General features: G+C 39.3%; 1 protein-coding gene across 5 annotated transcripts in view; it reads right to left on the bottom strand.

Annotated features, from left to right (window-relative positions):
- The window catches only part of IPO11 (importin 11), a 228,075-nt gene that overhangs the window by 67,865 nt on the left and 145,228 nt on the right, over positions 1-14,982 (bottom strand). For all 5 annotated transcript variants that reach the window (XM_021939382.2, XM_021939383.2, XM_021939384.2 and 2 more), the window contains one exon: positions 11,446-11,567. In XM_021939382.2, the coding sequence (XP_021795074.1) occupies positions 11,446-11,567 (122 nt within the window). The remainder of the gene's footprint in view (positions 1-11,445; positions 11,568-14,982) is intronic.

The raw sequence follows: 14,982 nt of genomic DNA, 5'->3' as shown, positions 1-14,982 counted from the left end.
GGAGACCGGGGCAGGAGAATAACTTGAACCTGTGAGGTGGAGGTTGCACTGAGCTGAGATTGTGCCACTGTACGCCCGCCCGCCTGGGCGACAGAGCGAGACTGTATCCAAAAAAAAATTAAATAAATAAATAAATAAATAAGGCCGGGCACGGTGGCTCACGCCTGTAATTCCAGCACTTTGGAGGCTGAGGCGGGTGGAACACAAGGTCAGGAGATCGAGACCATACTGGCTAACATGGTGAAATCCCATCTCTACTAAAAATACAAAAAATTAGCTGGGCGTGGTGGCACATGCCTGTAGTCCCAGCTACTCGGGAGGCTGAGGCAGAAGAATGATGTGAACCCAGGAGGCCGAGCTTACAGTGAGCCAAGATTACGCCACTGCACTCCAGCCTGGGTGACAGAGCAAGACTCCATCTCAAAAAAAAAAAAAAAAAGTTTAATAATGTCCATACCCATAGGGCTATAGGAAGAATCAACTGAAATGTGTGTAAAAAATGTATTGTATAAAGGCTATCATAAATGATGTGTTCTATTAGTTATTATTTACTTCTTGTTATCAGTTTCTTCACACATAAACTAGATGAACATGGGAAAGTTTCAAAAGAAAGAAATCTACCTACTGGATAAACTAGTACCATCACACAGTTGCTCAAATTAACAGTAGACACAATGATTTACTGAGTGGTCATATTCATTAAGCATTTTAGTAGGCATTATATACACATTCTCCAATTTATCATAATAAGCCCTAGGCGCTAGCTGTTATCACTGCTTCCATTTGAAATATGAGAAAACTGAAAATGATAGAAAACTGGTCCAACGTCACACAAACAGTATGCACAACAGGCATCTGAAGTTAATCTAGCTTCCCTTCCCATTATAATGCATATTTTTCTCTCTGGTACTCTGGATAGAATAAAAACAGAAGCTCAAGGAAAAGAATCTCCAAATAAAATAAAACAAAATAAAAAAGATGTTCCTCAGGCTACGAAGGAACCACTTGTGACGTACACATGCATCATCTACATGGGTAAAACTAGAAAGCACACGAGACTCATCATTTTACTCCTCTGAATACTTTTTCTAGTGTTATCCTTTTGGAGCTTGTTATTCTGTGTACAATTATTTTTCTGTATCACGTCAACTACTTTGAGCTCTGGACCCAATACCTCACTCTCACTGCGAAACATCTCTTATTCTCATTGTAAAGCAGTTTGAGGTCCTGAAACATCAAAATAATCCCATTTGATAACAGTTTAGTTTTTCTCTGGTGGTATGTTTAGAAGAAGCTTCTCATAGAATGGTCAGTGATTAGCTAACGGCACCCAGTGTCTGTCTATAATATGACTGTTACATATGAAAACAGTTTGCCAGAAGCCTTTATCTAATTTGCAGACAGGGCACGGTTCCTAGATATGAGGAAAGCATTGAGAACGCAGTCCCAAATTCACAAGCATTCAGAAACTTTCCTAAGTAGTCAGGACAGGAGATAGAAGACACAAATTGTTGTTCTAAGATACCAGAGTGCAATGAACAATCATCTATCCTAAAGGTGAAGTACAATGGGTCCTCAGTGCACAGTATGGTGACTTACTACATAATAGCATCTTTAAAACACTGCTATTGTATTAGTGTCATAAGGTTGATATCAGAAGAGGAACAGGTGACTTTTAGTTCTAATGTATGTTTCAAGGGTAAAGTAAATTTGTATTAAAAATGAAAACCAAAATAGACTATTTCCATTCATATCCTAATGTAAGAAGATAGAAACACCTCAAAATACTTCAAAAAGTGTGGCACTTTTTTGGGGGGAGTGGAGAGGGGAATATCTGGTTTTCAAAGAACTTTCAGAAGCTAAAAAAAAAAGTTTTATAAATGATTATACCCTTCAATGAAAAATCAGCAAGCCAAGGAATTAATCATTTACTTTCTTTTTCAATGAAATTGCTTTGTAGACAGATGAAAGGAGTGAGCATCCAACTGTAGTATCAACTGTTCTGACACCTGTCTACATCCTCCAGCTTCTGCTAGATTAAAGCTAACAAAATCCAGCTTATAATTATTAGCCAATTCAAAAATAGGTATCTTACTTAAATTATGCTGGAAAACCAGTCCCCAAACTCACAAGAGCCAAAAGATACATATGCATAGCTTATACAAAAAATAAAAACATTAAAAGCTGCATCAAAGGGGTTTTTTTTTTTCCTAGTTGAACTGAAATAATCAGAACCAATAATTACTACAAATTGCATTAGATTATATACAAAGAAGGCCGGGCGCGGTGGCTCAAGCCTGTAATCCCAGCACTTTGGGAGGCCGAGGCAGGTGGATCACGAGGTCAGGAGATCGAGACCATCCTGGCTAACATGGTGAAACCCCGTCTCTACTAAAAATACAAAAAAAAAACTAGCCGGGCGTGGTGGCGGGCGCCTGTAGTCCCAGCTACTCGGAGGCTGAGGCGGGAGAATGGCGTGAACCCGGGAGGTGGAGCTTGCAGTGAGCCGAGATCGCGCCACTGCACTCCAGCCTGGGCGACAGAGCGAGACTCCGTCTCAAAAAAAAAAAAAAAAAAAAAAAAAAAAAACAAAGAAGGAAAACATACATAATGTAAAGATTCTTTTGATCTTCAAAGGATCAGCCCCTTTGTAAACCATATATTCAAAGAGTGGTAAGGGAGCAGAATTTAACATCTGAGGTCCTGAAACTTATATAAGTAATCTTATTCATGTCTCTATTTTCCTTGCATAAAAAGCAAGAAAGGGAATTAGTCATCATTCAATACACTCCATGAAGACTGTTTCTTTTACGACCAACCCTGGCAAAATAAAAATTGTAAAGAACCCTTCCCTTGTTACTTCACTGCCCCTTTCCACAAATTACTGTATAATCAGATAATAGAAACTAAGTTAGAAATCAGCTCCGGTTGTATTTTGAGTAAAAACATCAACAATAAGAGCAAGTACTCAGAGAAGAGGCAGAGCAATATGGCAAAACAGAACCCTCCAATGACCAATTCCTTGCATTCCTCCACTGGAACACCAATTTGCAGAATAATCTGCAGAACTATCCAAACGAGAAAATACCTTCACAAGAGCTAAAGAAACCAGGTGAGAGATCATAGTACCTGGTTTTAGCATAAAACAAGAAAGGGCAAATTGAAAGGGGAAGAAAGAACAGTCTTTCACTGCCTACACCACTCCTACCACAACTCCAGGCAGTACACGGCAGAGAGAGAAGCTGTGTGCTTGGGTGAGACAAGGAAGTATGCCGACAGCTTCGCCTTGAAAGCTACTACCAGAACCCCTCTCCCCTCCCCACTACCCACAATAAATCACAGTACTGGGTCCAACTCCAAACAGTACAGCACAAAGAGAAACTCCTCGCAAATGAGGGGAGAGAAAAGTAAGCAAAGACCTTTGCCTGGGAACCCTAGGAATTCTCAAGTCCCTCAGGCTGGTGAACCGCACACCTGGCCTTAGGGCATTCTCTAGTGCTGAAATGGCTGCAGTGTCCACAGGCTTAGGGAAGTGAACAGTCAGTCCCTTTTGAATTCCTGAAGACCCTCTGAAGAAGGACAGGTACAAACAAGGCGAGGCTGTGAAGATGGAAAAATACCTAATTCTTTAAGGCTCAGATACTGACATACCTCTACAAGTCATCAAGAACATTCAGCTAAATATGACCTCATTTCATATTTATCAGACTATCTATCCTGAAAAGATGAAAGATCCATCCTGAAAAGATGGAGATGTGCAATCCTTCAAAGAATTCAAAAGGAAGCTCAACAAATTTCAAGAAAACACAGAAAATCAGTTCAGAAACTTACCAAAAAATTTAACAAATATATTGATTTTTTTTTTTTTTTTGGGAGACAGAGTCTCACCCTGTCGCTCAGGTTGGAGTGCAGTAGCACGATCTTGGATCACTGCAACCTCTGCCTCCTGGGTTCAAGTGAGTCTCCTGCCTCAGCCTCCCAAGTAGCTGGGATTACACATGTGCAACACCACACCCTGCTAATTTTTTGCATTTTTATTTTTTAAAAAATCAAACGGAAATACTGGAGGTGAAAAAACAATGGACAAACTGAAAAATACATTAGAAGATCTCAACAGCAAAACTGATCAAGCAGAAGAAAAAAATCAGTAAGGTAGAAGACAGAATATTTGAAAATACAGTCAGCCTGGGTGTGGTGGCTCACATCTATAATCCCAGCACTTTGGGAGGCTGAGGTGGGTGGATAGCTTGAGCTCATGGGTCTGACCAGACTGGGCAACATGGCAAAACCCCATCTCTACAAAAAATACAAAAATTAGCCAGGTGTGGTGGTATGCACCTGTACTCCCAGCTAAATGGGAGACTGAGGAAGGAGGATCGCTTGACCCCAGGAGGTTGAGGGTGCAATGAGCCATGATCGTGCCACTGCACTTCAGCCTGGGCAACAGAGTAAGACCCTGTCTCAATCAATCAATCAGTCAAAAGAGAAAAAGAAAGAAAACGCAATCAAAGGAGGAGAAAAACTGAAAAGAAATGAATAAGGCTTATGAGATCTATAGGACAGCATCAAAAGACCAAATGTAGCCAGGTGCAGTAGCTAACACCTATAATTCCAGCACTTTGGGAGGCTGAGGTGGGTGGATCACCTTAGGTCAGGAGTTCGAGACCAGCCTGACCAACATGGCAAAACTCCATCTCTACTAAAAATACAAAATTAGCTGGGTGTGGTGGTACATCACTGTAATCCTAGCTACCCGGGAGGCTGAGGCAGAATAATTGCTCGAACCCAGGTGGCAGAGGTTGCAGTGGGCTGAGATCGTGCCATTGCACTACAGCCTGGGCAACAAGAGTGAAACTCCACCTTAAAAAAAAAAAAAAAAGCAAATGTAAGAGTCACTGACCTTCAAGAGGGAGAGAGCAAGGGGCAGAAATAGTAAAAAAATAATAATAATACAAAATTTTCCAAATCCAGAGGAAGATATAAATATTCAGGGACAAGAGGGTCAAAGACCACCAAGGAGATTCAACCCACATAAGATGATTCCAAGACATATATATAATAATCTAATTCTCAAAGGTCACAAAGAGTGGATCCTAAAAGCAGCAATAAAACCAGTAACATATAAAGGGGCTCCAACACATCTGGCAGCAGACTTTTCAGTGAAAATCTTCCAGGTCAGGAGGGATGACATATTCAAAGTACTGAGGGAAAGAAAGGGGCAACCAAGAATACTGTAACCAGCAGAAATATACTCCAAACATGAAGGACAGATAGAGACTTTCTTAGACAGATAAAAGCTGAGGGAATTCATCACCACAGGCCTGTCTTACAAAAACTGCTAACAGTGGTAAAATGTAACAAGAAAACATCTGGATGGATAAAATTCTCTGGTAAAGGTTAACTACACAGCTATGGTGGTCCATGCCTGCAGTCCCAGCTACTCAGGAGGCTGAGTTGGAAGGATCACTCACGCCCAGGAGATCAAGGCCTGCCTGAACAATAGAAGCTAGACCCTGCCACTAAAAAAAAAAAAAAAATTCTTTTTAAACTACACAGACAAAAATTCAAAATAATACTCTAATTGTGGCAAGTATATCACTCACATCTTTATGAATTATAAAGACAAAGACAAAACTCTTTTTTTCTTTTTGAGACAAGAGTCTCGCTCTGTCACCCAGGCTGGAGCGCAGGGGTACGATTTCGGCTTACTGTAACCTCTATCTCCCGGATTCAAGTGATTCTTGCGCCTCAACCTCCGGAGTAGCTGGGATTATAGGCATGCACCAACATATCCAGTTAATTTTCTGAATTGTTTTTCAGTAGAGATGGTGTTTTGCCATGTTGCCCAGGCTGGTCTCGAACTCCTGGCTTTAAGTGATCTGCCTGCCTCGGCCTCCCAAAGTGCTGAGATTACAGGCATGAGCCACTGTGCCTAGCCAAAACAAAACTATTAATGAGAAAAATAACATTTATGCACCCAATAAACATATTTAAAAAAGCTCATCATCACTGATCATTAGAGAAATGCAAATCAGAACCACAATGAGATACCATCTCATGCCAGTCAGAACGGCAATTAAAGTCAAGAAACTATAGATGCTGGAGAGGCTGAGGAGAAATAGGAACGCTTTTACACTGTTGGTGGGAATGTAAATTAGTTCAATGATTGTGGAAGACAGTGTGGCAATTCCTCAAGGATTTAGAACCAGAAATACCATTTGACCCAGCAATCCCGTTACTGGGTATATACCAAAAGCAATACAAATCATTCTACTATAAAGACACATGCATATGTTTGTTTCTTGCAGCACTATTTACAATAGCAAAAACATGGGAGCCAACCCAAATGCCCATCAATGACAGACTGGATAAAGAAAATGTGGTACATATACACCATGGAATACTATGCAGCCATAAAAAGGAATGAGATCATGTCTTTGGAGGGACATGGATGAAGCTGGGAGCCATCGTCCTCAGCAATTAACGCAGGAACAGAAAACCAAGCACTGCGTGCTCTCACTCATAAGTGGGAGTTGAACAATGAGAACACATGGACACAAGGAGGGGAACACCACACACCGAGGCCAGTTTGTGGGAGTGGGGGGCGAGGGGAGATTGAGCATTAGGACAAATAGCTAATGTATGCAGAGTTTAAAACCTAGATGATGGGCTGAAACCTACACGTTCTGTACTTGTATCCAGGAAATTAAAGTAAGAAAAAAGAAAAATCAATAATTTGTTAAGAAATGGCGGCCGGGTGCGGTGGCTCAAGCCTGTAATCCCAGCACTTTGGGAGGCTGAGACGGGCGGATCACGAGATCAGGAGATCGAGACCATCCTGGCTAACACGGTGAAACCCCGTCTCTACTAAAAAAAATACAAAAAACTAGCTGGGCGAGGTGGCGGGTGCCTGTAGTCCCAGCTACTCGGCAGGCTCAGGCAGGAGAATGGCATAAACCCGGAAGGCGGAGCTTGCAGTGAGCTGAGATCTGGCCACTGCACTCCAGCCTGGGCCACAGAGTGAGACTCCGTCTCAAAAAAAAAAAAAAAAGAAATGGCAATATAAAAAAGATGTAAACTGAGACATCAAAATATCAAAATGTGGGGGAATGATGTGAAGAGTGTTTGGTGTTAGTTTCTTTTCTTCATAATCAAAATTAAAGTTGTCATCAGTTTTATTGTGTTTTCCTTGAGAAAGTCTCACTCTGTTGCCCAGGCTGGAGTGTAGTGGTGCATACTGGCTCACTGCAACCTCTGCCTCCCGGGTTCAAGCAATTCTCCTGCCTCAGCCTCCTGAGTAGCTAGAATTACAAGCATGTGACACCACACCTAGCTAATCTTTGTATTTTTAGTAAATATAGGGTTTCACTATGTTGGCCCAGGCTGGTCTCAAAGTCCTGACCTCAAATGATCTGCCTGCCTCGGCCTCCAAAAGTGCTGGGATTACAGGCACAAGCCCACTGAGCCTGGCTTGAATTTGGTTATTTCTTTAGGTCCATTTTCTTAATACAAAACTTACTATGTATTTCAGATGCAAAAACCTATCTTTCCCATTCAAATCATCTTTTAGAATTAGGTACTGCATTACATGGATGAGAAAAAGAAGAGGATGAAATAAGGACAGCTAATTCCATCTATGTAGACAGTTTGACCTTACATATATAAACTCAATCTTAATCCTTACAACAACCTCATTAGAAAGATACTATTAGTACCCCCATTTTAAGAACAAGGAAACAGACACAGGGAGTTGAGGAACTTGACCATGGTCATTAGCAAGTGACTGATGGCCCTGGGATTTAAGTGTGGTCCTAAAGTCTGTAGTCTTCACCAAATTTCTAAGCCAAAAGTAGTGGATTAGAGTAAAAGAGTTTAACCATTTCCCAAATGGTCATTCTTTAGGGTCGTGGTTCTAAACTGGGGGCAATTTGTCCCCAGGAATATCTAATGGCAATGTCTGATGATATTTTCAATTGTCGTGACTTGAGTGGGGGAGGAAGGGGAGAGTGCTACTGGCATCTGGTAGGTAGTGGCCACGGATGATGCTAAACATCCTACAATGCACAGGACACTCTCCCACAAAAAATAATCATCTGGACCCAAATGCCATCATAATAAAAGGAGGAAAAAATGACATTTCCCAATTTAGCCTGACTTTTAAAATCATCAACATCATACTTTAGACATGCCTTATTTTGGGAAAAGGAAATGGTATGCTGCAAAATTGAAAAGAAACACAAGAATAGGAAATTACTATTAGGTAGAAAAAGAAGAAATCATCATTGGGGATGCAAAAGAGGAAAAATCTCCCCAAACTCCAACAACTATGTAGTTAACTAGAAGAAAGGTTACAAATAGGAAACAATAATACTGCTGACTTGAATATCAGCACGTTGCACTAGAGCATGTGACTAAATCTTCCTAAGTCACAAGCCAATTACTATGTGCCAAATTTCTAGTGCAATAAAGGTGTTTTCTTTTTTTTTTTTCCAGATTGTTACAGGTTGATACAGATTTTCTGTATCAATGTTTCATCACTAGTCTATTAAGGATATTATGAAGTTAAATCATTATTCTTTAAAATTCTAGTACCACATTATTCAAGACTTTCTCAGTACCCTTAAAAATGACGTGAGTTTGCTAGTGCCCATCAGATTTGTATTTCATTTTAAAAACAAAAATTGTATCTGATCTTCCATCATAAGGCACCTCACAACTTTTAAATTTAAAATTCCAGTGTTTAAGAGAAATTCAAGTCTTAATAAAGTCCTATCCCTCAATTTATATAAGTTTGACTTAAGTCCCAGTCTAAGTATTAATTTTTCTTACAGATGCCCAACTATAGATTGAGCATCCCTAATCCAAAAATCTGAAATGGCCCAAATCTGAGATTTTTTTGAGTGCCAGAATACTGCTACAAGTGGAAAATTTCATACAAGTACTTTGTTTCATATACAAAATTATTTAAAATAGTGTATAAAATTATCTTCAGACTATATGAGGTGTATATGGAATATAAATAAATTTCACATTTAGACTTGAGTTTCATCCCCAAAATATCTTGTTGCATATATGCAAATATCTCAAAATCCCAAAAATCCAAAATCTGAAACATTTTGGATTAAGGATACTCAACCTATATTAAATTTCCACAACTTACATATGAAAAATAGTTCTGAACAACCACACACTTACATAATATTATATGTTGAAGCAAACAGTATTCTCATTAAAAATATAAAACAAATTTTTCTGATACAATTAGATATCTTTCTAAACTTAACCTCCACCGTTTCTAGCTTTCTTTCAATAATCTCAGTACTTTATCTTGGAGAAAACTCTAACATGTCTTATTAACTCATTTTTTTTCATTCATTAATGTATCTAACAAACATTTAGAGTGCTGACTACTACCAAAGACTATGTTCTTTAACATTTCAATATTAAAAACTTCAATAATTTTCATGCCACTTTTTTTCCACTGAGAGAAACACTAATGAGTTAAAATGTAGGTAGCTTAAATTTGCTTATTTATCAAAAATAAGTAAGATGCCACACCATTTCATAGCGAGGAAATCTGTTCACCTTGTGTGTGTCCAGCTGGGGAGCAATATCATCTGGTGGTTAAAAGAGGCATTCCTGGTGTGAAGTAGTCCAGATTCAAACTGGCTTATACCATGCCAAATGCTAGATCTCTTACCTTAGAAATGTTACTTAACATTTTTAAGTAATTATTTGCTCTGTGAGAAGGGATAATCATGTCTATACCTCATCAGGCTGTTTTAAGAATTAAATTATCAACATAAAGCACTTAGGAAAGTATATGGCATTTGTTAAGTATTATCTATTGTTATGATGTTGAGACAAAATAATTATATACATCCTTAATACAAATTACCATAGTAGAAGTAAATAATACATAAAGAACAAATAAGGATTTCTAAAACTGGACTTTTTAATCTAATTTATCACTAATTTAACACTAATTTATCACTAGGATGTGTATGCTCTAAAAATTCCCTAAGACAGGGTTCCGCAACCCCTGGACCATGGAGTGGTATCAGTCCATGGTCTGTTAGGAGCCAAGCTGCATAGGAGGAAGTGAGCAGAGAAAAAGAAAGCATTACCGTCGGAGCTCCACCTCCTGTCTGATCAGTGGCAGCATTAGATTCTCATAGGAGTGGTAACCCTATTGTGAACAGTGCATGTGAGGGATGTAGGATGTAGGTTGCACACTGCTTATGAGAATCTAATGCCTGATGATTTGAGGTGGAATAGCTTCATCCCGAAAACATTCCCTTCCCCTCCCCCAGATCATGGAAAAATTTTCTTCCACAAAACAGGTCCCTGGTGCCAAAAAGGCTGGGGATTGCTGCCCTAAGACATAAAGATCTAATGTAGTACCATTATTCTTTTAACACAACATCAAGCCCTGAGACCTGCTTTTAAGCCTTTAGAATTAAAAGTACAAAAAAATAGGGGCCCAGCATAATGGCTTTGATACAGAAGGGCAGCAAAAAGGGCTGTCATGCCATTAAGAAGGTGGTGACCTGAGAATATACCACCAACATTCATAAGTGCATCCATGAAGTTGGTTTCAAGAAATGTGCTGACCATGCACTAAAATTTCAAAAATTTGCTATGAAAAAGGGGACTCCAGGTGTGTACAATGATATGAAACTCAATCAAGCTGACTAAGCCAAAAGTATAAACAATGTCCCATACCACATCCATGTGCAGTTGTCCAGAAAAATGTAATGAGGAAGATTCACCAATCAAGCTCTATGTTATTTATATACCTGCCATCACTTTAAAAAATCTACACAGTGTGAATGAGAACTAAGTACTGACTGTCAAAGTATTCTTAAAAGTATTTCATGCCAAACTCCACAAAATAGGAATTGAAACGAAGAAATATATTCTTCTTTAAATGACCAAACCAAAGCATTTTGTATTTGCTTTATGGGAGTGAGAATTTTTAGAAGAAAAAAACAACTTGCAAACTTCCTTATAAATAATCCAAAATAAAAAGAAAACAAACCTAATAATACTCTTCAATTAACATACTTTATAACACACTTTATGAAGTGCTATTGACTTTGAAATGTTAGATATTTAATATATCTATGTAAAAAGAGGACTGAAGATTAGTCTAATAAAACATAGTTATTATAAAAAATGGAAATTCAGACAAGAACGAAATAAATTTGTAAAATGAATATAACCAAAATAAACTAGAGCACCCACAGTCCCAAGAGTACCTATCCCACTAAGTGCTTTCTGGATCTGGACCAACACTTACCACGTCATCATCAGCTAACAAAATTCACATCCATATAGAAAAAAGTACCACTGCCTAGCAACACACAGCCATACTGATGGCCAAAAATAGTGTTTACATTTTGATGCTTGAAAGAAACAAATTTTAAGAAAACATTTCCTCACCTATTATCAGATGGCAGAAGAGAGAGCAAAGCCAAAGCTGAAAGTTTCCTTCTTTCAGGCTGGGTAATGTTGTCCATTCGATCGACCCACATTTCAATCATATTTCCCAAAAGCTGGTCCATCTGAAACAAGAGGAGGAGGCATCTCAAAATACCTAAAATATGTTTTACTTGTGGGAAAATACTTTTAAAGGCTAAAGCCTCATAAGTCATGGTTAAAATTCAATTATAGTAAACCACAGAACTGGAATACCTGAACTGGGGGTAAGTCATGAGCTGGAAACTGATAATTTGAGCATAACCAGAAACTGACTCTAATTAATCCTGAGAGCTAAGTAGACTTATTCAAAACATGTAAGTAGCCCATGAGTGATTTTAGTAATATCATTTAATAAATCACTGCCAATCAGGTACAACGAAAAAATAAACGCATTTTTCAAAATTGTCAACTTGTACTTATAGTTTATTCAACTGGATGATTATTGTTGAATGTTCTCTAATTTGCTAGACTAATTTGCTGCTACTCTCAGAGGAGAGGACAAGTTGCAACCTCAAACTGCAGAGTTTCAAAGGAAAACAAATCAATTATTTCCTAAGACATTTGCATGCTACACTAAAAATGATGCTAAAACAAATCAACAAAATACAGAACGTGATGGCTAATTTTATGTATAAACTCTGCTGGGCTAAGGTGCTCAGTAGTTTGGTCAAACACTAGGCTAGATGTTGCTGTGACAGTATTACATAGATGTGATTAACATTTACAATGAGTTGATGCTAAATAAAGGAGAATGCCCTAGATAATGTGAGTGGGCTTCAACCAATTCACTGAAAATCCTAAGAGCAAAAACAGTATGCCCAGGAAAGAAGAAATTTTGCCTCAAGACTGTAACAGAAATCCTGCCTGAGTTTCCAGCCTGCTATATAAAATTCAGACTTACCAGCCCCACAATTATGTACGTCAATTCTTTAATCTAACTGTGGAGACAAAAATGACTCCATCTTGAATGCTAATCCAATATGATGGCTTCTGATTAGCCCTAGTCCTGGGAAGGCCTCCTGATTTCTGCTTTATTTACTGTCCCTAGTGTAAGGACAAAGCAATCTTGACTTTACTACACTCATTATAGGCTATGCTGCACATGGCATTCTTGCATATTCTGGAGCACATATACCAATTCCCTATAAAATATAATAAACCTGAGGGTCTGGAAATAGCAGTGCGAATATCTACCTATCTTGCTGCCGCCTTCTGCTCTCAGTTCTCCCAGTAAAACATCCTTTACTGACAAACTGCACTAGTCTACCTTGTTCTCTGCTTTCTAGGGCCCTTCAGCATTTAAGAGCCATTTTGAATACATGGCCCTTTTGCAAACACACACTCTACTGGTTCTATCTCTATAGGATCTATGAGGTAAAATGCCATCAAGCGTACTGATCACATAGATTGAAACTACATCAGCCAGGCGTGGTGGCTCACGCCTGTAATCCCAGCACTTTGGGGGAATGAGGTGGGCAGATCATGACATCAAGAGATCGAGATCATCCTGGCCAACATGGTGAAACCCCGTCTCTACTAAAAATACAAAAATTAGCTGGGCGTGGTGGCATGCACCTGTAGTCCCAGCTACTTGGGAGGCTAAGGCAGGAGAATCACTTGAACCTGGAAGGCGGAGGTTGCAGTGAGCCGAGATCGCAACACTGCACTCCATCCAGCCTGGGTGACACAATGAGACTCCATCCACCCCCTGCAAAAAAAATTAGGCCAATTAATAATCCTACCATGTCCTCTAAGTGTTCAAGTTAAAGGTAGTCACACATCTCTCACTTTAAACCAAAAGCTAGAAATGATTCAGCTTGGTGAGAAAGACATGTCAAAAGCTGAGATAGGCTGAAAGGCCTCTTGATGCAAACAGGCTGTTAATCCAAAGGAAAAGTTCTTGAAGAAAATTAGAAGTGCTACATCAGTGCACATATAAATGATAAAAAAGCAAAACAGCCTTACTGCTGACATGGAGAAAGTTTCATTAGTCTGCATAGAGGATCAAATCAGTCACAACATTCTCATAAGCCAAAGCCTAATCCAAAACAAGGCTCTAATTCTCTTTAATACTATGAAGGTTGAATGAGGGGAGAAAGCTGCAGAAAAAAAGTGTGAAGACAGCAGAGGATGGTTCATGAGGTTTAATAAAAGAAGCCGGCTGGGTGCAGTGGCTCACGCCTGAAATCCCAGCACTTTGGGAAGCCAAGGCAGGTGGATCACAAGGTCAGGAGTTCAAGACCAGCCTAGCCAAGATGGTAAAACCCCGTCTCTACTAAAAATACAAAAATTAGCCAGGCGTGGTGGTGGGCGCCTGTAATCCCCGCTACTTGAGAGGCTGAGGCAGAGAATTGCTTGAACCCGGGAGGCAGAGGCTGCAGTGAGCCGAGACCGCGTGACTGCACTCCAGCCTGGGTGACAGAGCCAGACTCCGTCTCAACAACAACAACAACAACAACAACAACAACAACAACAAAAGCCACCTCCATAAGATAAAAGTGGAAGGCGAAGCAACAAGTGTTGATGTGGAAACTGCAGCAAGTTATTCAGATCTTGCTAAGATCTCTGAGGAAAGTGGTTACACTAAACAACAAGTTTTCCATGTAAATGAAACAGCCTTCTACTGGAAGAAGATGCAATCCAGGACTTTCACACCTAGGGAGGAGAAGTCAGGGACTGGGTTCAAAGCATCAACGTGTCCACAGACTGACTTTCTTATTAGGAGATAATGTAGCTGGTGACTTTCAGTTCAAGCCAATGTTTATTTACCATTCTAAAAATCTTAAATCCCTTAAGAATTACTCTGTACCTACTCTGCCCGAGCTCTCTAAATGGAACAACAAATCCTAGATGACAGCATATCTGCTTACAGCATGGTTTGCTGCTATTTTAAGCCCACTTTTTAGACCTATGGCTCAAAAAAAAAAGATTTCTTTCAAAATATTACTGTTCACTGACAATGAACCTGGTCACCCAAGAGCTCTGATGGAGATGTACAGGAGATTAATGTTGTTGTTTGTATGCCTGCTGACACAACATCTATTCTGCAACTCACAGATCAGGAAGTCATTTCAAACTTCAGTCTTATTATTTCAGAAATACATTTCATAACGCTATAGCTACCATAGGGAGTGATTTCTCAGATGGATCTACGCAAAGTCAATTGAAAACCTTCTGGAAAGAATTCACCATTCCAAGTGCTATTAAGAACATTTGTGACCCATGGGAGGAGGTCAAAACATCAACATTAACAGGAGTTTGGAATAACTTGATTCCAACTCTGATGGATGATTTTGAGGAGTTCAAAACTTTGTTGGAGAAATAATTGCAGATATGGGGGAAATAGTGAAAACTACAGTTAGAAGTGAAACCTCAAGATGTTACTAAAGTTTTACAATTTCATGATAAAGGTTGAACAGATTAAGAGTGGTTTTTCTCTCTCTCTCTCTCTTTTTTTTTTTTTTTTTTGAGACAGAGTTTCAGTCTTGTTGCCCAGGC

The sequence above is a fragment of the Papio anubis genome, chromosome 5 (genome assembly GCF_008728515.1).
Source record: "Papio anubis isolate 15944 chromosome 5, Panubis1.0, whole genome shotgun sequence".
Classification (NCBI taxonomy): Eukaryota; Metazoa; Chordata; class Mammalia; order Primates; family Cercopithecidae; genus Papio; species Papio anubis.
The sequence above is the reverse complement of the archived record's forward strand: the minus strand, read 5'-3'. Positions and strand labels throughout refer to the sequence as shown.